A 26,068-nucleotide genomic window follows, 5' to 3' on the forward strand; every position below is an offset into this window, starting at 1 on the left:
GTTGTTTTAGGAAAGAGGGCACTTGCTAATTCCACTTTCCAGCTTAAAAACTCAACTCTCACCTCAAATTATTTGGCTAGTGCCAAAATCAGGTGCAGGTTAAAAGAAAAAAAAACTTGATATATATAAATATTTTTAAAAAGTCAACTTCTGCCACACGTCACTGTGGGTCGTCTGTCAGACAGAACAAGGCTCCTGGTTACGTGCTGGCCAGCGCGCAGGCGCAGGACGTCCCCGCGAGAGCGCGCGCGTCACTTACTTGCCCTTCCTTCTTCCCGCCCCAGGGAAAGCGGACCGTTGAGCAACAACCCGGAGGACTCCTCCTCCTTCGCTGAAAGAACGCGGACCGAGTAGCGGCTATCAATTAGGAAAGCCTACTAGGGGCTGCCTTCCGGTTCCTAGAAGGCGGCGCACAAATACATACATAACACACACACACCCCAGCTCCACACAACCGGTTGGTTAGGGAAAGCAGGGACTCGAGAGAGAGAGAAAACGGCCTGAGAAAAGCAGCAACAACAGTAGAGGAGGGAGAAAGGAAAGCTTTGCAGTCAAGCGGACCGAGTAGAGCCAATCTTTCTAGCGAAGCGGACCGAGTAGAACCAACCCCCTCCCCACCCTTCATTGTAAAAGAGGACCGAGTAGAGCCAATCAACTGATTCTTCCACTGTGGTAAAGAGGACCGTGTAGAAAGAATCAACTGCCCTTTCAGTAAAGCGGACCGAGTAGAAGCCAGCCGAGAGGGAGGGCGGGGACTCTCTCTCGATTGGTCCGCCGTTGTGAAGGGGGGTAAAGCGGACGGGGTGGAAGCAGCTCCCCGCCCCCTTCGCGGTGGACGCGGACCGGCGAGAGGCAGCGCCGACAGTGTTGAGTCTGCGCGCCGCGCTCGCATCCTCCAACGGCTGGGGCTGCCTGCAGCGGTTCAAATCCCAACGGCCGCCCGTCGCCATGGTGTCCTGGCTCCTGTCCCGCCTGGTGCTGTGAGTATGGAGCCGCTTCTCTCGTTACTGCCATCGTCTTTCTCGGTCTCGGGCAAACCAATGCAGCCACGCCATTACTATCCATTCATTTTTTTTTTGTAAAAGTTGTTGCATCTTTCTGTAAAACTCTCAGAAGTTCCCCCCCCCCCTCTCCTCACAGAGTTGCAATAGTTCAGAGAAGTTTTTTCTTTTTAAGTTTAATTTTAAAAACAAGCGGTAATTTTATTTGCTGCTTCCTCACCCCTTCAAAAATTGCTTGCCTCTTTTTGTATATTTTTAGAAACTCAAGTTTGAATTATTACCACACCCCCTCCTTTTAAAAAAAAAAAAAATTGTTGAATCCAATTTTGAGGATAAACCTGGTTTCAGTAACATTTTTCCAGCCACTTTTTCTGTCATTTAATTTTTTTGCAGCAGCCATATGTTGGTCTCCAGCTTTTGCAATAAAATGGTTGTTGGTCTTGGAGATTAAAAAAACAAACACATGCACCACATGCAGGAACTTAAATACAACAACTTGTATTTATATAGCACCTTTAATGTGAAACGTGCCAATCTGCAGAGGGTAGGATCAAAATGGGGAGCTGGCACTGGGCTCAGTGCCTTCTGAGGGGCAGAGTCTCTAATGTACACTTGTCTTTCAAGGGTTTCCATCAATGCAGATTCCCCCCACCCCTTGTCAGAACTAATTATGGTTAAATTGCCCCTTTTCACATTCACATTCTCAAATGTGTCTGTGCCCTTTCCAACCTGGTGGTTTCTTTTGAAAAGGGCACATCCAATGTTTTTTAATCCTGCCCAATATCTGTCCCTCAAACTACATCACTTTAAAAATAAAAACCAGATTATCAGGTCATTATCTCATTGCTGCCCGTGGGAACTTGCTGTGCGCAAATTAGCTGCTGCGCTTCCTATTACAATAGTGACTACACTTTGATTTTGAGGGGAGACCTAATTGCGATGCATAAAATTATGAGGGGCCTAGATAGAGTGGATAGGAAGGACCTATTTCCCTTAACAGTGGGGTCAACAATCAGGGGGCATAGATTTAAAGTAATTGGGGGGAGGTATAGAGAAGATATGAGGAGAATTTTGTTCACCCTGGGGGTCTGAAACTCTCTGTCTGAAAGGGTGGTAGAGGCACAAGCCCTCAACACATTTTTTTTTAAAGTACTTGGATGTGCACTTGAAGTGCCATAACCTACCGTGACCCTTTTTGTTTGCAAGGCTGAGGTCTAGCAGGCAACCTTCTGTCATCGGCACGCAGCGTGTCATCAATCGCATCATCATGATTGTTGAAAACATGGCCGGCCCACGTTAATCGCGTCACGGCTATTGACAACACGGTCAGCTAACCTGATCGATCGCCACAGCGATCTGGAGGTCCCTGTAGGCTGCTTGCCAGCTTTATAATTGAAAATCCACACATGTGGGAAATTTGAATGAGCCGTACAGCCCGTTAAAGAGGCCGTGCCCCCCCCCCCTCCCCAAATTAGAGGGCACATTGATCACTACGAAGCCAGACGTGTGTCATCCATCACATCGCAAATACTGTTGAGGGGGTGGGGGGCACTGGGTTAGGATTAGAAACTGCAGGTATGCACTAGACGCAACCCTTTGAAATATAATAAAGGCACCAACGCCCATAGTGCTGGTCACCTTCAATATCCGACAGGACGGGAACAGGAGTAGGCCATTCAACTCCTCGAGCCTATTCCACCATTCAGTGAGATCATGGCTGATCTGTATCTTAATGTTATCCGCCTTCCTTGGTTCCATATCCTTTTATACTCTTGGCTGTCAAAAATCTATGAATCTCAGATTTGAAATTACTGATTGAGCTTGCATGTACTGCCTTTTGTGGGAGAGTGTTCCACACTTCTACCATAAATAATGGGGGTATCTGATTGTAAAAAGGTGATATCGATTTGTGCCAGGTTCATGCTGCTTGCCTAATTCATGAAATTATGTAATTCATGAAATACCAACCAGTAAGTTTTTTTGTGTTTTGTGAAACCTCCATTATCGAAACTCCTGTTATTTGTCATTCTGATGAGATCTAGTTGAATTTTTTGCTGGACAACCCCTTTTTGTGAAACACTGCCTCATTGTACAGCTTTGGTTATATTTGTTTTCATTCCAGTCCTTAGGCTATTGATGTACCATATTTAGGTGCCCTTGATCAACCACCAATTTACATGATCCAACCCTTTTCATGACTTCTGATTGTCCCAGTGCTTTACGGCCAATTAAGTGCTTTAGGGCATAGGGCTCGAGGAGATCAGACATAGGGAGAGGCGAGTTCATAAAGCAGCTTAAACACGAGGATGAGAATTTAAAATATGAGGGACTGGGAGCCAATGTAGTTCCGACAGGGGTGGTAGGTGAGGAGAGGAGGCAGTCAAACAGATGGTTTTTGTCTTGGTGTGCCAAATCCACAAAGTCCTAACACATGTTGGAGGTGAGGGTGGAACCGGCAGCGGAAAGGGTTTTGTGGGGGGAGAAACTGGAGCGATCAAGCCTGTTGTTTTCGCTCTCCAGAATGAAAGAAAGACTTGCATTTCTATAGTGCCTTTCACAACCACCAGATGTCTCAAAGTGCTTTATAGCCAACAAAGTACTTTTGGAGTTAGTCACTGTTGTAATAGAAACATAGAAAATAGGTGCAAGAGCAGGCCATTCGGCCCTTCGAGCTTGCACCATCATTCAATATGATCATGCAACTTCAGTACCCCACTCCTGCCTTCTCTCCATACCCCCCTGATCCCTTTAGCTGTAAGGGCCACATCTAACTCCCTTTTGAATATATCCAACGAACTGGACTCAACAGCTTTGTGATAGAGAATTCCACGGGTTCACAATTCACTGGGTGAAAAAGTTTCTCCTCATCACGGTCCTAGATGGCTTACCCCTTATCCTTAGACTGTGACCCCTGGTTCTGGACTTCCCCAACATCGGGAACATTCTTCCTGCATCTAACCTGTCTAATCCCGTCAGAATTTTATATGCTTCCTTGAGATTCCCCCTCATTCTTCTAATTTCCAGGGAATATGAGCCTAGTCGATCCAGTCTTTCTTTATATGTCAGTCCTGCCATCCCGGGAATCAGTCTGGTGAACCTTTGCTGCACTCCCTCAATAACAAGAATGTCCTTCCTTAGATTAGGAGACCAAAACTGCACACAATACTCAAGGTGTGATCTCACCAAGGCCCTGTACAACTGCAGTAAGACCTCCCTGCGCCTATACTCAAATCCTCTCACTATGAAGGCCAACATGCCATTTGCTTTCTTTACTGCCTGCTGTACCTGCACGCCTACTTTCAATGGCTGATGTACCATGACACCCAGGTCCTGTTGCACCTCCCCTTTTACTAATCTGTCACCATTTGGATAATCTGCCTTCCTGTTTTTTGGCCACCAAAGTGGATAACCTCATTTATCCACATTATACTGCATCCGCCATGCATTTGCCCAATCACCTAACCTGTCCAAGTCACCCTGCAGCCTCTTAGCATCCTCCTCACAGCTCACACTGCCACCCAGCTTAGTGTTATCTGCAAACTTGGGGATATTACATTCAATTCCTTCGTCTAAATCATTAATATATATTGTAAGTAGCTGGGGTCCCAGCACTGAACCTTGCGGTACCCCACTAGTCACTGCCTGCCATTCTGAAAAGGACCACTCTTTGCTTCCTGTCTGCCAACCAGTTCTCTATCCACGTCAATACATTACCCCCAATACCACGTGCCTTAATTTTGCACACTAATCTCTTTTGTGTGGGACCTTGTCAAAAACTTTTGAAAGTCCAAATACACCACATCCATTGGTTCTCCCTTATCCACTCTGCTAGTTTCAGCCTCAAAAAAATTCTAGAAGATTTGTCACGCATGATTTCCTGTTCATAAATCCATGCTGACTTGGACCGATCCTGTCACTGCTTTCCAAATGTGTTACTACTACATCTTTAATAATTGATTCCAGCATCTTCCCCACTACCGATGTCAGGCTAACCGGTCTATAATTCCCTGTTTTCTCTCTACCTCCTTTTTTTAAAAGTGGGGTTATATTAGCTAACCTCCAATCCATAGGAACTGGTCCAGATTCCATGAAATGTTGGAAAATGACCACCAATGCATCTACTATTTCTAGGGCCATTTCCTGAGTCTGCATCCCACAGTACTTATCAGGCCCTGTAATGTCGGAAACACGGCAGCCACCTTAAGCACAGCAAGCTCCTACAAACAGAAATGTGATTATTACCAGATAATCTGTTTTTGTTGTGTTGATTTGAGGGATAAATATTGGCCAAGAGAACTCCCCCTGCTCTTAATCGAAATAGGTGGATGTAAAAGATCCACGGCACTGAGGGGGAAGACGGGGCCTCTGTTTAACGTCTCATCCGAAAGATGGCATCTCCGACTGCAGCACTCCCTCAGCACCGCACTGGGAGAATCAGCCGAGGTTTATGCGCCCAAGTCTCTGGAGTGGGACTTGAATCCATAACCTCTGACTCGATGATTCTAGAATAGTATGTGGTTTTTCAGAGGTCGTGTAGAGTTTGATTTTACCAGATCGAGCAATGGCTGGCTAAGTCAGTAATGCGGCAGATGCATTCAAGTCTGCACCTCTTGGACTTGGAGCAAAATGGAGGCTATACCGTCGGAATCAACAACGATGGGATCCAGTGAGGGTTTTGCTGAGAATGGGTGCATCAAAGGTGGAAGTAAGGGTGGTTGAGGAACAAAATGGCTACAGAGGTGTCGTACTGAATGGAGGGCTGGACAGTTGGGAGTTTGACCGAGCAGTTGTAAATGATTTGGATGGAGAGGTTTTATCCCCCCTAGGTGGTTGCAGAAGGAAGAGGGGTTGGAGGGGCTGAGAGAGAGCGGGATGCTTGGTGAGGGATACAAGGAGGAAAAAAAACACACAACCTTTTTTTTTTTAAAATAGTAAGATAGATACCCCTGTACATGCACCATTTAATTAAATGTTTGCTAGCCAGTTTTCTTGGTTGCAAACAAACAAATTGCAAGTTCAATGCTAATTACTTGCAATAAAATGTGGCTGTGTGTGTGTGTGTGTGTGTGGTGTGTGTGTGTGTGTGTGTGTGGGGCGGGGAGGGAGAGAAAGTCAGCCAGGATTCAAAATGTATAGTTGCTGCATTTATTTTGACAACCTGTAGTGACCAGACTTGGATGTTTGCTTTTGTTGTCAGCTGTGTGGTTGAGATAATGCTGTTTGATGTCATGTGCCTTGAAGGAGTGAGAAAGGTGACCCAGTTTCTGGCTCACATGACAATGCCTTGAAACCAATCCTTGAAATGTTGTGTGGTTTAGGGAAGAGGAACAGTGAATATTGGTGTCATCCACAAACCCCTATTCGTGGATCTCTGTTATATCTGAACTTGAAGGTCATTCAGCCTTTTTAGTTGCCCTACAGTCTTCAGTCCCATTTCTCACCATTAGAAAGGAGAATTTTAAAAACAAAATCTGAGTTTGCAATATAATAAAGTTGTTGGACACGATAAAGAAAGACTTGCATTTATATAGCGCCATTCACGACCACCGGACGTCTCAGAGCGCTTTACAGCCAATTAAGTACTTTGAGTGTAGTCACTGTTGTAATGTAGGAAATGCAGCAGCCAATTAGTGCACAGCAAGCTGCCACAAACAGCAGTGTGATGACCAGATAATCTGTTTTTGTTATGTTGATTGAGTATCCAAAAATGCTGACAGAAATAGTAAAAGGAATGGAGTGGATCTTCCAGGTGAGTTTGCTTCCATTTGAATTTTCTCCAACACTATATTCTAAATTCTAGGACCGAGATGAGGAGAAACTTCTTCACTCAGAGTTGTTAACCTCTGGAATTCTCTACCGCAGAGAGTTGTTGATGCCACTTCGTTAGATATATTCAAGAGGGAGTTAGATATGGCCCTTACGGCTAAAGGAATCAAGGAGTATGGAGAGAAAGCAGGAAAGGGATACTGAAGTGAATGATCAGCCATGATCATATTGAATGGTGGTGCAGGCACGAAGGGCCGCATGGCCTACTCCTCCACCTATTTTCTATGTTTCTAAAACTGCTGACCTTTGCTGGGATTTGGCTCTAAAGGTAGTGTCTATTCTGGCACCTCACCCAGTTGGGAATATTTCATGTTTTGGCCGGCTATTTTGCTGGGAGAGCATCACAACGGAGCCTGATTCTCCGCCTTCTCTTTCCAGCCGAAGCACAGTGATTTTTTTTTCACTATATATGGGAGTTTCAGTTGCACATCTTTGTGGTAAGAGAGTCGTGTGGAAAGACCAGAGTATTCATTGAAGTGTACAGCACAGGATGAGGCCATTTCTGCCCATCGTGTCCATTCCGGCCGATAAAGAGCTATTCAGCCTAATCCCACTTTCCAACTCTTGGTCGTAGCACTTCAACTGCACGTCCAAGTACTTTTTAAATGTGTCGAGGGTTTCTGCCTCTACCACCCTTTCAGGCAGTGAGTTCCAGACCGCCACCACCTTCTGGGTGAAAACATTTTTCTTCAAATCCCCTCTAAACCTAACCCAATTTCTTTAAATCTAAGCCCCCTGGTTGTTGACCCCTCTACTACGGGAAATAGGTCCTTCCTATCCACTTTATTTAAGCCTCATAATTTTATACACAATTAATGGCTGTATTGAATGTAAAGTAAATGTTTTCACCTTGTCATATTTCACTGAACACAAGCCAAGGCCTGTAACATATGCGGTATAGATTACAACGTTATCGGATTGATATGGTTATACATTAACCTTGCCACTGTCTTTAACTAGCCAATGGAAAATCTGTTTAGTTTCAAAGTGTCCAATTGAGCAGCCAGGATTGTTTAGAGGATATCCAAATCTAAACTAAATTGTCCTGTCAGGCCATTAAATTTCACCTCCTGTTTGATTTAATTGTTAACAATTGATCGCTTTCAAAACGCCTGGCAGCGTTGCTTTCAGAGGTAGCCGAGTTGATTGTATTCAAAGCGCTTACTCTGCATTTAAGACACTTGCGCAGTTCAGCCCCCATATTCAGATGACATTTGATTTTTTTTTGTGTATTCTGCACTTGAAATTTAAAACTGTTTTAAATCCAGGAGATTTCTGCAACTGCATTTTGCATTTTCTTTTGGAATAATGCTTTTACAGTTTCTGTCACAAACTCCGTTCCCTAGACACCGACCCCACTCTCCTCCTTGGCCACTGTCTCCGGTTGAACCAGGCTCCTCGCAACCTCGACATCCTATTTGACCCTGAGGCTGGGTCATTGAATATATTTAAGGTGGAGATAGACAGATTTTTGAATGTTCTGGGAAGCGGGCAGGGAAGTGGAGGCCAAGATCAGAACAGCCATGATCTTATTAAATGGCGGAGCAGGCTCGAGGGGCCGAATGGCCTACTTCTGCTCTTATTTCCTATGTTCTTGTATAACATCGCCCATCTCCGCCCCTGCCTCAGCTCACCCGCTGCTGAAACATTCATCCATGCCTTTGTTACCTCTAGACTTAATTATTCCAATGCTCTTTTAGCCAGCCTCTCTCCTTGCACCATCCGTAAGCGTGAGCTCAGACAAAACTCTGCTGCCTGTATCCTGACTCACACCAAAGCCTGTGCTTGCTATGCACACAATCCACGTTTAAGGTATAATTATACCACTGAGTGTTCTTCCACAGTTGAAATGAGCAAAGTATGAAAACTCCACCTCCCACCATTACAAATAATTGAAGACCTCATGGCAGTGCTGTGTAAATGTACCACTTGGCCTAGTATAGCTTCTGGTATAGGCTTCGAGCTGTAGTGTGCAACTTTGTCCAGTCCTGCCGCCATACTTTATGTTTGTCATCTACATGCAGCCAGCCCCTTGGTGACATCAGAAAACACAGCGTCCGTTTCCACATGTGCGCTGACGACACCCAGTTCTACCTCTCCACCACTTCTCTAGATCCCTCCACAGTCTCTAAATTGTCAGACTGCTTATCCGACACCCAGTTCTGGATGAACAGATACGTTCTCCAATTAAATATTGGGAAGACCAAAGCTGTTGTTTTCGGTCCCCGCCACAAACTCAGTTCCCTAGCCACTGACTCCATCCCTCTCCCCAACAACTGCCTGAGGCTGAACCATACTGTTTGTAACCTCGGTTGTCAAATTTGACCCTGAAATGAGCTTCCGACCTCGTATCCGCAGCATAACTAAAACCGCCTATTTCCATCTCCGTAACATCGCCCGTCTCCGCCCCTGCCTCAGCTCATCCATGCCTTTGTTACCTCTAGACTTGACAATTCCAACGCACTCCTGGCTGACCTACGTAAACTTGAGGTGATCCAAAACTCGGCTGCCCGTGTCCTAACTCGCACCAAGTCCCACTCATCCATCACCCCTGTGCTCGCTGACCTACATTGGCTCCCGGTTAAGCAACACCTCGATTTCAAAATTCTCATCCCTGTTTACAAATCACTCCATGGCCTAAATAAAACTGTTGAGGATAGTTCAACAATAGATCATTAGATTAGAATTCTGCAATAGATGGGGAGTTTGAACACTGCACCTATCAGAGCAGGGGACAGGATGGAACAGGATTACAGTAGTGACCAAGTCATCCTCGACTCTGAGGGACTGCCTAAGAAGACAGAAATGACTAATTCAATTGAGCCTTTCTAATCTAATGATCTAAATTACATTTTTCAGTATTTATTTTTTCCTTTTAATAAAATCTTCAACAAAACTGGGCCTCAACGCAATTTTATCTAGGTCAATTAAAGAGACGGCTTACCACAGCATACTTATCGGGCCTATCCCTTGCCTGCAGGGAACATGGGGTTGGCCAGACAGCAAGCAGATGGAAACTTGTAGCTGCTGCACTCGTCAGCCCATCTGCAGTGATATCTCAGTACTGTACAGGCAACCGCAATACCTTAAACAGGAGAATCACTACATTCGCTGTGCTGCAGCCAACAATCAGAGCTCAGCACAGCCAGTCATAAACCACACATTAACAGCATTGCCACAACAACAATAACTTGTAATTATCTAGCAACTTTAACGCAGTGAAACATCCCAAGGTGCTTCTCAGGAGTATGACCGGACAAAAAATTTGATACCAAGGCCCATAAGGAGAAATTAGGGCAGGTCAAAGAGGTAGGTTTTAAGGAGCGTCTTAAAGGAGGGAAGAGAAGTTTAGGGAGGGAATTCCAGAGTTTAGGGCCCAGGCAGCTGAAGGCACGGCCGCCAATGGTTGAGTAATTATAATCAGGGATGCTCAAGAGGGTTGTAATGTGGGAAACGTGGCAGCCAATTTGCGCACAAGCAAACTCCTACAAATAGCAATGTGATAATGACCAGATAATCTGTTTTTGTTATGTTGATTGAGGAATAAATATTGGCCAGGACACCAGGGATAACTTCCCTGCTCCTCTTCGGAATAGTGTCATGGGATCTTTTACGTCCACCTGAGAGGGCAGACGGGGCCTCGGTTTAACGTCTCATCCGAAAGACGACACCTCCGACAATGCAGCACTCCTTCAGCACTGCACTGGACTGTCAGCCTAGAGTTTTGTGCTCAAGTTTCTGGAGTGGGACTTGAACCCGCAATCTTCTGACTCGGAGGCGAGGGTGCTGCCCACCAAACCACAGCTGACAGTAGGAGTTGGAGAGCAGTCAGTATCCATGGAACCGTACCCTCCGTTTGAGTTGATGTCAAAAGAAATAGAAAAATTGGAAGAAATCTGGTTTCAAGGGTAAAACAAGTGGATTGTGTCGTGCACACTGCTCAATCTATAAGCCTATGGGGCGTTATCTCTTTTATGATATAGTTGTTCCACCTAGAGAGCCGCCTTCTGGAAAGGGAAACCCAGAGGAAGAACGCCGCCTCCACAGAGTCGGCTTCGCCATCAAAAACGAGCTGGTCGACCATCTCAAAGACTCTCCCTGCGGGGCTAACGAACGCCTCATGACTCTTCGACTCGCCCTATCCCGGAACTAGTGCGCCACAGTCATCAGTGCCCCAATATTCAATGCAACTGATGAGGCCAAAGAGAGTTTTTGCACCAACCTCAAACTCCCTGTCCTACGTCCCCGCGGGCGATAAACTGATCCTCCTCAGTGACTTCAACGCCAGGGTTGGCAAGGACACAGATCTCTGGGGGGTGGGGGCGTGGGCGTGATTGGCAGTGAGGGGGTAGGGAAAGCCAACTCCAGAGGTACCCTACTGACAAAATGTCTAGAGCACGAACTTGTCATCATCAACACCTTGTGCCGCCAGAGGGACAAATACAAGGCATCGTGGCAACACCCTCGATCCAAGCACTGGCATCTGCTCGACTATGTCATCGTCCAAGCCAGGGATCGCAAGGATGTGCGCATCATCTGCAGCATGACAGGAGACGACGACGACTGCTGGGCGGACCACCACCTAATCCGATCCATCATCGACATCAGCATAGACCCAAAGCGGAGGGGGCAGCAGAAGCAGTGCTGTAAAAAAAAGTCAATGCCGGAGCACTTAAGGACCCAGCTAAGAAAACCCTAATCAACCAGCGCCTCACAGCTAACCTGGAGTGCCTTTACGACCCCGAGACGCAGAATGCCCACAGCGCATGGTCTGCCCTCCAGGCCTCCATAACCAGTGCCTGCAAAGAGATGCTCGATTACTCAACCAGGAAACACCAAGACCTGTTTGATGAGAGTGATCAGGAGATTCAAGAGCTAATAGATTGCAAACGCAGGGCATTTCTGAGCCTTAAACAACAACCCAGCGCGGGAGCAGCAAAGCAGCATTGCAGACGGCTCGAGGCTGAGGTCCAACAAAAAACCCGGGACCTAAAGAACAGGTGGTGAATGGAGAAAGTACAGGAGATACAACAGCTGGCCGACAGCCATGATGTGCGAGGATTCTTCATCGCAGTCAAGACCACCTACGGGCCAAACGCCCAAGGCCCCACCCCACTGCTGGCCAAGAACGGGGAAACCTCAAGGACACTGAGGCAGTCAGGGCCTGCTGGGAGGAGCACTTCGAAGGTCTCCTTAATCGAGTTTGACTCGAGTATTCTCGACTCCATCCCGCATCATGCTACCCGCCACCACCGCAGCGAGTCCCAACACTGCACGAGGTAGAACAAGCCATAAGACAACTTTAAAAACAACAAGGCCACAGGTGCGGATGGAATCCCTGCTGCGGTATTGCAGTATGGTGGAGAGTAACTGCTGGTGCGAATACACAACCTCTCTCATCTGGAGGGAGGATGACATGCCGGGGGATCTCTGAGATGGAGTAATCGTGACCATCTTTCTTTTTAAAAAAAAAAAAGGTAACAAGTCTGGGACAGCAGCAACTAAAGAGGAATCTCCCTGCTATCAGCCACTGGGAAAATCATCGCTAGAGTCCTCCTCAACCGTCTTCTTCCCGTGGCCGAGGAGCTCCTCCCGGAGTCACAGTGGTGATTTCGTCCCCCTACGGGGCACAGCGGACGTGATTTTTGCAGTGCGAAAATGCAGGGAACAGCGCCAGCCCTTTTAGATGGCCGCCTTCGGCCTTACAAAGGTCTTTGACAATGTCAACCGTGAGGGTCTATGGAGCGTCGTCCTCCGTTTCGGGTGCCCCCAAAAGTTCATCACCATCCTCCGCCTGCTCCACAACAACATGCAGTCCGTGATCCTTGCCTACGGATCCATCACAGACCCAATCCACGCCAGACCGGGGTCAAACAGGGCTGCATCATCGCCATAACCCTCTTCTCAGTCTTTCTCGCCGCCACGCTCCATCTCGCAGTCGGCAAGCTCCCCGCTGGAGTGGAACGAAACTACAGAACCAGTGGGAACCTTTTCAACCTGCGCCATCTCCAGGCCAGGTCCAAGACGACCCCAACCTCTGTCATCGAGCTACAGTACGCGGACGACGCCTGCGTCTGCAAACACATAGCGGCTGAACTCCAGGACATAGTCGACGTATTTACTGAGGCGTACGAAAGCATGGGCCTTATGCTAAACATCCGTAAGACAAAGGTCCTCCACCAGCCTGTCCTCACCGCACAGCACTGCTTTCTCCCCTCCCTCCCACCCCCAAGTCATCAAGATCCACAGTGCAGCCCTGAACACAGTGGACCACTTCCCATATCTCGGGAGCTTCCTATCAACAAGAGCAGGCGTTGACGACGAGATCCAACACCGCCGCCAGTGCAGCCTTCGGCCGCCTGAGGGAAAGAGTGTTTGAAGACCAGGCCCTCAAAACTGCCACCAAGCTCATGGTCTACATGCCCTCCTGTATGGCTCAGAGACATGGACCATGTACAGCAGACGCCTCAAGCTGCTGGAGAAATATTACCAACGATGTCTCCGCAAGATCCTACAAATCCCCTGGGAGGACAGGCACATCAGCATCCTCGTCCAATTTAACATCCCCAGCATTGAAGCACTGACCACACTCTATCAGCTCCACACTCGATCAATTCGCATGCTAGACACGGGACTCCCAAAGCAAGTGCTCTACTCTGAGCTCCTTCACGGCAAACGAGCCAAAGGTGGGCAGCAGAAACGCTGCAAAGACACCCTCAAAGCCTTCCCTGATAAAGTGCAACATCCCCACTGACACCTGGGAGTCTCTGGCCCAAGACTGCCCTAAGTGGAGGAAGTGCATCCGGGAGGGCACTGAGCACCTCGAATCTCAACGGCGAGAGCATGCAGAAATCAAGCGCAGGCAGTGGAAAGAGCGTGCGGCAAACCAGTCCCATCCACCTCTTCCCTCAACAACTGTCAGTCCCACCTGTGATGGAGTCTGTGGCTCTCGTGATGTACTGTTCAGCCACCAAAGAACTCCCTTCAGGAGTGGAAGCAAGTCTACCTTGATTCCGAAGGACTGCCTATGATGATGATGATATAGTTGTATGGTTGCCACGGACATTGTTTTGCTCATTTTGTTACAAAATCTTGTGGAAGATGCGTCATTGGTTATTTACTCTTAACAGTTGCGTTGGCTTGGGTTAATTTTTTGTTGGTGACCTCCTTTCAAAGTACAATGTTGAAACAGTTTGCTATTTCTATATGCTTGATGTTTTTTTTCCAGAACCATTGCTAACAAAATCTGATGAATGCATAATACAAGAGTCATAGGGCTCAATTTTCCCTAATGATTTGCGCCGTTTTTTTGGCGCGCGTCACTTTTTTTGGCATAAGTTTTTTAAAAATCTAAGTTTCCCCAAGGAATCTGCGCTAGCGTAACTGAGTTAGTTACGATTTTTTTTAGGTAAGGGTTTTTTTTTGTGTCATAGGGGATGTAACCCGATGTCTGCGCCAGTTTTTGTCAATTATGGAAGTTTGCCCCCCAAAAACTTCTCCAAGGTTGGCGTATATGGCCACTCCCGAAAAACCTTCTGGTGAGTTAAGAAAAAGCAGCGCACATTGAAAAATCGGCACAGAAAGACGCCACTGTTTTTCAGCGACGTTTTGGAGGGAGTTGAGAAGAATTAAATATACATAAAAATTAATTTTGTTTACCGTATAACACAGTAAATGGAAGTTTGATAGAATATGAAAAGTTACAGAATTCCTTCAACTGACACGCCACCACCGAACGTCTGCAAACAAGGCTGGAGGGTCGGAGTGTTGGCCAGCAGTTTCGGTCCTGCGCACGGGCTCGGGGCTCGGGGCTCGGCTGCAAAAGAAGCCCGGGGGGGGTTCCTGATCACTGCAATTGCTCAGACCTGGGTGTGGTCCATACAGACCTGTGAGGAGAGAAAACAAAGAACCTTGTCCTAACTGCCTGCCACTTTGAGCTTCTTGCAAAGATAAAATGTAAGCATGGGGGCAATACTGACAATGCCATACCTTGTGCAAGCCTTTTGCATCATAGTGCTGCGGAGGAGACAATTGATTCGACGTCATTGCACGAGGAACCTTGGAGCCCGTAGGGTGATGGGCAGGAGGCCTTACCCACGTCGGTATATTGAGACAGGCGTTCTTACCTGCACCCGAGTGATGCAGACTGTCAGAAGGCTGCGTTTCTACAAAGAAGTTGTTACTGAGATCTGAGAGTTGGTGAAAGCAGACCCGTAACCTAGAAGCGTCAGGAGGACTGCTTTGTCAGTTGAAGTTAAGGTTGCAGCTGCACTTTCATTCTATGCATCTGGATCATTCCAGGCCACAACTGGGGATGTATGCGCCATTTCTCAACATGCAACACATGTCTTCATTCGTCTGGTGTACTATATGCTCCGAGGAATGACTACATAAAGTTCCCCATGGCAATGCCTGACACGGCTGTGGGCTTCTCCAGGATTGCTGGCTTCCCCAAGGTACAGGGCTGCATTGATTGTACCTACATCGCCTTGCAAGCACCTTTTGGAGGATTCCAAGATGTACAGGAACAGAAAAGGCTTCCACTCCATTAAAGTGCAGCTCGTGTGTGATGACATGCATCGCATCATGTCAGTTGATCCAAGATATCCTGGGAGCACCCATATGATGCGTTCATCCTACGCTAGAGCGTTATAGCTGCCATGTTTCAGCAGCAGCCAGAAGGGCAGAGCTGGCTTCTGGGAGACAAAGGGTATCGTCTCGCCACCTGGCTCATGACGTCCCTACGCGTAACCCGGACGGAAGCTGACTGGGAGTACAACATGTCGCACATTGCGACTTGCAGCATAATAGGGAGGACCATTGGCATCTTGAAACAGCATTTCCGGTGCCTGGACCATTCCGGAGGCTACTTGCTATACTCCCCTGAGATTGTTAATCAGTTCACTGTTGTATGCTGCATAACTTAGCGATCATGAGGCAGCAGCAGATGGTAGTAGAAGACCCACCTGAGGTGAGAGTGACTGATAATGATGAGGAAGATGCAGATGACGAGGAGGAGAACGAGGATGCTTTAGTACCAAATTTTTTTTTTTTTAAAACAACAAAAAAACCTGAACCTGGAGCACGACGGCGGAGGAGGGCGGGCTGTCATGCCCCTTGAACGATTGCTCGAGCCTTGTGCCAGCAGCTCACTCGTGGACACTTTGCTGCCTGAAGGCTCAGTGGCAACGATTCCACGTGGACCATCTTTGCTGTTTGGACCTGTTTCGTAATGTTGTGTTGTGGTAATGGAACAAATAATGGAAACGATTCAGTTATAATTTAACATTTTCAAAAGTTTTAACAAATTTGTTTGTACTTAACTTTAACAAACATATTCGTGTATCAAACATTAAAGTTTTCACTTGATCACTTGCTAACTTTTACATTTGTAAATTTACATAACTTACTGTTGTACACAAATTAAGTTTTTTGTAACAGCAACAATAATAACAGCAGCAAAGAAAGGCTGCACCCATCTCTCCTTCACCTTATTCTAAGGCCGGTGGCAGTTGATTCTGTCAATGGGCGCAGGGTCTGGGCGTGTTCCCTTGCAGCAGCTAACTCCAAAATTCCCTCCCTCGTGCCCTGACAGTGTCTCGCCTACTTGCAACATTCCCTCCCTCATGTTTACTGACGGCGCATCAGCTACCTGTGACATTCCCTCATGTGCACCAACATGGTTTCCATTTCTCGTGAGTGTTGTTACTTCTCCCGATAGTCCCGATATCTCATCACCCACCCCACTGATAGTGTCCAGGAGTGATCGTGTAAGGTCAATGCTCTCCGCACTCATTGCCATCATGTGAACCACATCTGTTAGATCCTGCACCTCAGGAGAGCGCGCTCCTTCTCCTCCTCACCCTGGATGTGCCTCGCTACACCTCACTGGAATCCCCAGCCTCAGATGGTGAGAAACCATGGAATGTCCCACCAACACTCAAACCACTAGTCAGGGAAGGGGCTTACACCTCAATGGGTGGCACCTGCACCTCCTCCAAAGTCAGTAAAATAGTGGGGGCTTCATCCATCCCCTCACCCTCACCCCCATGCTCTTGGTCTGGAAGGTGGAATTGGAAGATGTTCTCCTTCAGGCTCGTCACATCTGAATCTTATGCATTGTCCGGGTTGGCCTCAAGTTCTACAAAATATAACAGAACAGACATGGTTAGCAGCAGAGGAGGGGGCAGGGTGGCATGAGTAGGCTCACACAGCGCAGGCGGCAGGCTGATTGGAAGGACCACGATGAGTCAACCGAAGTGTAGCTGAGGGAGACATCCCCATGAACCGAAGTATGGCTAGCCCGTGCAGTACTTAACATTTAGCAAAGCCAGACTGGAATTTGCAGGACTCCCCCTATCCCTCAAGTGTGAGCCCAGCTTGTGCAATGGTTGCTTTTCTCCAGGCAGGACCCATCAAAGCAGCGACCCTGTCTTCCAAGGGTGTCAGTGGGCGCAGATTTGCCGGGCATCCTCCTGTTCGAGTTCTTTCTCTTTTGTTGTATGCCACTTTCCTCTGAAAAGATGAAAATGTAACTTTTTAGAGAGGTTGTCTTTCTGCTGGGTGGGACATATACAGATGGGCACATTTACAATTGCAATTCCATTTAAAAATGAAAATATTACAATAACTACTTGACCAAGGTCCTATCACTTTTTGCACTGGCTTCCAGACCTCTGGGTGGTCACCATTACACAGTAATCTTCTGCAAGTTGGTTCCAGCGTTTCTTCATTTCTTTTGGTGAAACTTTTATGTGACCTCTGCTGGTGTCCAGCTCCTGCCATCTGTTCTCAATCACAGTAACTAGTGCCTCCACTTCATCCTGTAAGAAATTATTGGTCCTGGCGTCGCGTTACGTCTTGTATTGCAGCTCTGATTTTTCGAATGAGAATTGCAGTTCTCCCTGCACTTCACGTTCTCTCACACACAACTGGCTCTTTAAAAATGGCCGATTGCAGACTGGGAGCTGTACTACGCATGCGCGCCTATGGGAATCTCGTCAAAAACTTCTTTTTTTTTGCCCATTCGCAGCAGGGGTGGCATTGTTTTTTCGGAGCAGACAGACTCCACCCTCCTGAGGCTACTGGGCAGGCTGTGCGCCGCCAATTTTGAAAAATACAGCGGGGAAACTAGGTACATTTATTTTTGGAGTAGTTCGGACCTAGAAAAACGGGCGTAGCTCGGGCAATATGCCAAAAAATGGCTTTGGGCAAGATTGGGCACATTGAGTCATTACGGCACAGAAGGAGACCATTTGGCCCATCGAGTCCACGCCAGCTCTCTAGAGGAATCCAAACAGTCTCATTCCCCTGCTCTATCCTTGTAGCCCTGCAAGTTTATTTCCCTGAAGTGCCTATCCAATTTCCTTTTGAAATCATTGATCGTCTCCTCTTCTACCAAGAGTAAGGTCTCCAATATGTCATCGCTGACCACAATGGTGATCAATATGTCTTGTAAACAGCTAATTAATGTTAAATATAATTGTTTTTTAGTGGTGAACTATTAGCTGTTCTATATGTCTACAACACCCTCCATTTTTTTCTGTACGACAGACTGAATTTTATTCCGATGAATCTTAAATCTCATTGTATGCAGAAGTTGCTGCCATCTGCCTGCACTTACTGACAGTATTCGACCTGTGCCTTGGATTGATGTCTTTAGGTTGTGAGCTGTTAATTCTTGAGTGGTGTATACTTTAAGAAAGGAAGAGGTTTTGCTTCAAATAATTGGTAAGTTGCAGTAAGAGTATTTGGGCAGGTGGAATTGAGTTCATCATTGTAGAAAATGGTTAGAGTGTATAGTAAAGTTCTGGAGGAAAGTTAGATTCTGTGCTGCAAACAAGAGACGTGCGAGCTTGATTGTTGACACGTGATTCAAGCCCATATGTTGAGCTGTGATTCATGATGTAGTAGTAAACATTTAATTTGAAATCTCAGATCGATAGATTTTTGCTAGCCAAGGGTAATGAGGGATATGGAACCAAGGCAGGTGAATGGAGTTGTCATACAGATCAGTCATGATCTCATTGAATGGCAGAACAGACTCGGGACTGAACGGCCTCCTCCTGTACTTAATGCACCGTTCTACTTCCAGTTCTGTTAAAAACAGCATCCAACAACATGGGTAGCTTGTGTATTTCAAATGTTAGGAATTTTAATTGGTGAAGCCAAGGGACGAAACCTGATTGGAGGGGTTCAAACATGGAACTGTGGGAGGGGATGGGCATGGATTTGGGAGGCAACACATTCAAGGACTTTGGAGATGGGGTGTTCGTTTGCAAGAACTGAGGTTCAAAAGTTTTTTTTTAAGGAGTGGGGTAATGACAGATTTGAAAGAGAACTGGGCAGTACTGGAGGAGATGGAAACATTAACAATGCGTGGGACCAGGAAAGGAAGTTGGGTAGTCAGCAGTTTAGTAGGAATAAATTTGAGACAGCAGAAGGCGGGTCTCGTGGACAAGCTACGCTCTGAGGGCATGAAGCGTGATAGGAGAGAAACTGGAGAAAATTGAGAATTCAGGGCTCGGGTAAGAGGTTTGGTTTGTTGGGCTAGGGGAAGGGAGAGATGCAGCAAAATGGGTCGTCTCAATGTGGAGCAACGGTCCATTTTTAAAAGGGCCCTTTTAATATCAAACAGTTGATGAAGGGTCACAGACCTGAAACGCTAACTCTCCACAAATACTGCTTGAACCTGAGATTTCCAGCATTTTCTGTTTTTAATTATAGTTTAATACAATTATTGCTCTTGTAGTTTTTAATTCCCTTCCTGTAGGAAATGTCTGGCCTCCACTTGGCAACAGCTCTCAGTAGCATGTTTGAAATCAGGACGCCAAGTGAGGAAATGGCAGACCTGCATGCTTCACTCCATATTGTAGCATTCCTAAGAATGGGTTTTGATGGGGACTATGGCCAGCGGATATCGGCCACTCTTAACATAAACTGAAGCTAGCTGACTTGATTTTATGCCATTTATACCGATCCCTAAACTCTCCTACCAGCACATTTAGTTGGTGCATCGTTAGTTCACTGGGCCTCCTTTCAACAGCTGTCAAAGTAAAAATGAACATGCCCAACTGTTGCATGCTTGTGGGTTTTGTGAATGCAAAAGGAAACTTGAGAGATTCTGAAAATGAGGAGAATGCTGCTGCTCTGATGTGCAACATGTTGCTTACAGTGTAATAGTGTGGCAGTTGTCAGAATTGCTAAGCTTAATGTAATGTTTGAACTTGTATGAAGTAGAGATTGAGTGTTGGAGCTAACATTCTTGACATTACCATCACCGAAACCCCCACCATCAATATTCTGGGGGTCACCTTTGACCAGAAACTTAACTGAACCAGCCACATAAATACTGTGAATACAAGAGCAGGTCAGAGACTGGGTATTCTGTGACGAGTGTCTCACCACCTCCTGACTCCCCAAAGCCTTTCCGCCATCGACAAGACACAAGTCAGGAGTGTGATGGAACACTGTCCACTTGCCTGGATGAGTGCAGCTTCAACAATACTAAAGAAGCTCGACACCATCCGGGACACAGCAGCCTGCTTGACTGGCACCCCATCCACCACCTTCAACATTCACTCCCTCCACCACCGGCGCACCGTGGCTGCAGTGTATACCATCTACAAGATGCACTGCAGCAACTCGCCAAGGCTTCTTCGACAACACCTCCCAAACCCGCGATCTCTACCACCAAGAAGGACAAAGGCAGCAGGTGCATGGGAGCACCACCACCTCCACGTTCTCATCCAAGTTACACACCATCCTGACTTGAAAATATATCAGCAGTTCTTTAATCGTCAATGGGTCAATATCGTGGAACCCTCCCTAACAGCACTGTGGGAGCACCTTCACCACACGGACTGCAGCAGTTCAAGAAGGCGGCTCACCACACCTTCTCGAGGGCAATTAGTGATTGGCAATAAATGCTGGTCTTGCCAGTAATCCCCACATCCCAGGAATGAATTTTTTTTTTTTAATGAAAGTTGGTCCCACTTGCTGGCCTTGTAAAGTCCTTCCCATGCAAATTATGGGAGAGCTTGTTTGTATGTGATGAGTAAATAATTGTAAATCTTTCCCAAAATGGAACTGCACAACTAACCACTGAGAAAGCAGAGGACAGTAACTGAAAACTGGCAGCAGCTGCTATTCAGCCAGTTGTGGTTTTCAAATGCTGCCTGTTTTGAGCACAGTATCCTATTATTTGCATCCGTGTACTGCAGTAAAGACCTGTTCCCTCACTTCCCATCTCGCCCCTGTTAGAAATTAATTTGGGATTCTTAAGTATGGACTACTAAAGCTTCAACAGAAACTCTTTACTTGAATAGCCTTTAAAGAGTCATACTAGCATAGGGTTCGCCATTTAAGACCGATGAAGATAAATTTCTTCATTAGGTGAGTCTTTGGAATTCTCTGCCCCAGAGCGCTGTGGATGCTCAGTTGTTGAGTATATTTAAGACCAAGATCAATAGATTTTTGGATATTAAGGGATATGGGAACAGGGCAGGAAAGTGGAGTTGAGATAGATCAGCCATGATATTGAATGGCAGAGCAGGCTCAAGGGGCCGAATGGCTTTACTCCTGCTCCTATTATGTTCTTATACCTGTTCAATAATTGCTTATGGTGACACAAGGCAAGAACCTAATTAATGAACCTTGCACTGAACTCCCTCACCAGCAACTATTTTTAACATTGAATAGCCTTTGCCCAGTTGCCTTTCTAGTAGTTATGTTACTGGACTAGTAATCCAGAGACCTGGACTAATAATCCAGAGACAGGGGTTCAAATTCCACCATGGCAACTAGAGAAATTTAAATTCAGTTAATTAAATAATTCTGAATTTTTTTTTTTTTAAAGCTAGTATCCATAATGGTGACCGTGAACTACCGGGTCGTCATCAAAAAACTCATCTGGTTCACGAATGTCTTTCAGGGAAGAAAATCTGCCATTCTTACCTGGCCAGGCCGATATGTGACTCCAGACCCACAGCAATGTGGTTGACTCTTAACTGCCACTCAGTTGTACCAAACCACTACGACAAAGTCAGCACTGTGAGTGCCTTCACCATATGGACTGCAGCGGTTCAAGGTGGCTCACCATCACCTTCTGAGGGCAGTTGGAGATGGGCAATAAATGCTGGCCTTGCCAGCGACGCCCACATCCCGTGAACAAATAAATAAAATTATTTTGAAACCAAACACTTGGTTATTACACTGGAGTGTTCATCGGTGTAAGTGCAAATGACATGAGTCTGTACATGTTCTAGGGCCCAGTACACCACCTGTCTATGTACTGTACACAGCGGGTAAAAGGGAATGATTCACTCCCATCTGCTAATATACAGCTTATGTGCACCTTGAGCAATTGTCTTGCCAAGCTTTGATTTAATTCTAATGTTGTCGGAACTATCCTGTTAATTGCTATGCTGTTAATTTGGTAATTCTTTATGTGCCACTGTTTAAACTTTCCCTCTTTTTTAAAAAAAAACAGACTTGCATTTGGCACTTTGTATCCTGCCTACACATCCTATAAAGCTGTCAAGACAAAGAACGTGAAGGAATATGTGAGTACAGTATGTTACTGTTCTACAACCGTACTGTTTTAATCACTCCAACAAGGTGCAGTTGGCAGAGAGTGGTGTATAGCCACCTTGCATGCCTTGACTAAAGTAATGCCAGCTGAGTCATAAAAGAGCAGGGGTGGGCCTAGGTTCTCTAACTGATCCCGGCTGACTTGGCACGCCTCATTTGATGCACCTTCATGCCCGTAGATCAGGGAAAGGCAAAACATAAGCCAGGTTTCTTGCTCCTAATGGTTATCCAGCAACTGTTGCTGAAGCTGTAGCAATGTGGAAATTAGGTCAGGAATAGTTCGCATTTGCCCACTTGGGTGAGGTGCCCCATCGATTTATCCCAGCAAGGGGCAGCACATTCAGGATAGGAAGGGAGAAAATTTACATAGAATTGCATAGTGTACAGCATAGGAATGGGCTATTCGGCCCAACTGTTTTATGCTCCACACGAGCCTATGAAAGGAAGTGAAGGTGAAGTAAAGGTTCAACATTTTGGCTTCTTTCTATTTTTTACATCATGATTGCAGTCACTTTTGGGGATTGTTTGCTGTTCCCAGTCTAGTGAAAATGCACTATTTGAAACACAAGAATAAATAGCCTTCTTGTGAAAGCAGTCATTTTGCACTGTTGATTTGAAGTAGTATTTGAATAAATGAGACTGAACCAAGACTGGGTAGTTTATAAGATGTGAGCTGCAAAAATGTTTAAAAATGGCAGGAGGCCCTTTGGCCCAATTAATCCATTCTTATTTCTTTACACCCTTCAACTTGTTACCGTAATCCCTAAATGCCCTTTGTCTGGAAAGATACCAGTTCTTTCGTGAAGCCATTTGTATTATCAGCGGCAATAGCCTTCACTGATAGCTTCCCCTTTGGGTAAATAATTTCCAGTTGATTACACTCTTTACGCAAAACATGTCCCCTGCTATTTGAACCCTTCATAAATGACCAGTTGTCTATGCCCTTTTTACCCCAAAGAATAAAAGTAACTTCTTTAACCTTACCTCATAGCTTTGACAATGCCTAGAAAAACAATTGCTGCTATAACACAAAATTGGAACCAAAGGAACAAAATGTTAGAATTTCTGACAGTGTTTCCAACATTGGCACAAAAATTGCGGTCAAGTTAATGGTGAGGCTAATGGAGCTCCTCGTTCTTTATGCGCAACTGGCGCAGCAACTTCAGGCGAGGCAGATGCACGATTAAACACGGAATACGAAAATTTTCAGTCAGTGACGTTCCAATATGCCATTAGCTTTGTAAAAACAGCAGGCCTTAATTTGAGGTCCCTACGGGCGCATACGAGGTGCGCACATGCCTCTCGAGGCCGTGCAAGTTCTGGGTTCAGGCATGCAAAGCGCATGCGCCCAAACCTGAACCTTGTGATGGCACGCATTCCTGGAAAAAGGGCAACTGCGGGTGGCGATTTGGGCTTTTTGTCCAACTTCTGCCCAGTGGATACCCGTGAAATTCTTAAGCCTGGTAAAAGTACTGCTTTTACCAGTATAAGACTTTTAAAGGACGGATAAATACTTTTTTTTTCAATAATTTATACATTTAAAAATCTGTGAAATAAGCTAAGTTTATTTTTAGACCCTTTTTAAAATATGTAAATTTATTTTTCAAAAAATCAGATTGAAGGATTGTGAAATGAACAATGCAAGGTCTGGAACAAGGAAATTCAATGTTAAATCAGGTATAGAGAGAGAAATAAAGGGCCCAATTTTGGCCATGATTTGCATTAATATTTTTGGAGTAAGTTTTTTTCTGGCGTAAGTTTAAAAAAAAAATTCAATTTTTTCTCAAACATTTGCTCCAGAGTAAGTCAGTTAGGTATGATTTTTTGTGGTTTTTTTTCAAAAGGCGGTGTTCCCAGACACTTATGCCAGTTTTGGCCATTTATGCCACTTTGGCCAGCTAAAACTTGCTCAAATCGACTTGGGTCAGCGTATGTGGCCAGCTCTGAAAAACATTGCAGCAGTTAAGAAATCGGTGCAGGTTAGTACATTTAAAGCACCAAGACTTACAAAGCACTAAACAAAGCACAAAAAGTAACAAGCAATCGATCAATAACAAATAAAAAATAGAAGTCATACCTTTATGCCAGAATCAAGTTTTTTTTTAAAGTTCTCCTCTTTTTCCCCCCCCACATCAAAACACTTTCTCCCCCCCCCGCCCCCCCCCCCCCCATCAGAACTCTCAAGCACAACCAATAAATAAAAATAAAACTGAAGTACTACCTCGCCCGGGAACTCAGCCGGCCAGTGCGGGCCGGGAATAGGGTGCGGCAAGCATCAGGTCCTGCTCACAACCCACAGGACATGCTGGGAGGGCAGGAGCATGCGCGCAGGTGTTGGCACTGTTTTCGGCGCTGGCCTGTTGCTCCACCCCCCACTTCACAATGCACGCCACGCTGTGATTCCGGGGACTCAAAAGAGCGGCCAGGATGGGGCGACTTTTTTCCGGCGCCATTTCCAGTGCCACAATCGGCGCACTTAAGATAAAGGCGTTGGGCAAAATTGAGCCACATGAGAGGAAAAGAAAGATGGATTGAGAGAGAAAGACAAGTCCAGGAAAGTGCGTCGATTTTTTTTTTTTACAGGTTGGCGACATCCACTGGCAGGAAACCACCGACCGCAATTTGAGGTCCAGCATCTCGCTGTCTGCTTCCCCATTCAGATGCATTGAGCGACGGGAAGTTCCTGTACTTATCTTTATCAATCCATCTTTCTTTTCCTCCCTCTCTCCCTCTTTCTCTTTCTGTACCTGATTTGACATTGAATTTCCACACTTCCTTGTTCCAGACCTTACATTGTTCATTTCACAATCCTTCAGTCTGTTTGGTTAAGGAGTCACACAGCTGCTTGCCCTATTCACTCCCATCCGAGATGCCCTATAGAAGGCGCCGTGCCATTTTCATCTCGGGTCCAGCAACCTGCAGGGCAGAATATGGAAATTAAATGGGCACAGGCAAGCCTAATGTTGGGTGCCATTTGTTGGCCTGGCACAGTAAATTTTGGGCCATTCTGTTCTGGTTCCTGTTATGAGAATACACTACAGTGTCAAATCTGCTTTAAATTACCAAAGTTTAGGGCAGCTGTGTGGAGGGATCTCTGTAGGTTTGAGCATGTAATTGAGTCTTCAATTGTAGCACCTTGTTTCTGTAATTCATCATGTTCAGTGTGCAATTTTAAAATAGCAGTGTGCATTGCAAACTGTGTATTGCTTGCTTTCCCAGTCATTTACTGCATACTTCATTTGCTGGTGTGACGTTGTCTGTAAGGAACAAGAAGGTAGTTGCCAGTGATATTCAATGCAACAAGACTCCAATTATAAGGTGCAGCAGCGAGCCTGTTGTTGCCCTGCTATCATTAGTCCTAGTATCATTAGCTGAGGAATGTTGTAGTAAATCTGCTGTATCATTAAGCAGCTTAAAGGGACAGCTAGTCGAAAATAACTTTTTGTTTTGCCCCCAAGATGCTTCCCCAGTGTGTATGCGGGTGACGATGTACTTAAAATATTCCTGGAAGTTAAAAAGCATCCAATTTATTTTATACGACAAAGGAAACTACAACACTACAACATAGAATACAAGAACAGGAAGGTTTATGGTTGAACTGTATACAACACTAGTTAGGCCACAGCTAGATTACTGCATGCAGTTCTGGT

The 26,068-nt window shown here is 45.9% G+C and overlaps 1 protein-coding gene across 2 annotated transcripts in view; it reads left to right on the forward strand.

Annotated features, from left to right (window-relative positions):
- The first annotated feature begins 397 nt into the window (after positions 1-397).
- The window catches only part of LOC139235016 (receptor expression-enhancing protein 1-like), a 48,518-nt gene continuing 22,847 nt past the window's right edge, over positions 398-26,068 (forward strand). Inside the window, exons 1-3 of one of the 2 annotated variants that reach the window (XM_070866094.1) lie at positions 398-980; positions 22,318-22,390; positions 24,263-24,397. In XM_070866094.1, the coding sequence (XP_070722195.1) occupies positions 949-980; positions 22,318-22,390; positions 24,263-24,397 (240 nt within the window). In that variant the 5' untranslated portion in view covers positions 398-948. The remainder of the gene's footprint in view (positions 981-22,317; positions 22,391-24,262; positions 24,398-26,068) is intronic. The other variant, XM_070866095.1, reaches the window with a different exon arrangement.

Source organism: Pristiophorus japonicus, chromosome 22 (genome assembly GCF_044704955.1).
Source record: "Pristiophorus japonicus isolate sPriJap1 chromosome 22, sPriJap1.hap1, whole genome shotgun sequence".
NCBI lineage: Eukaryota > Metazoa > Chordata > Chondrichthyes > Pristiophoridae > Pristiophorus > Pristiophorus japonicus.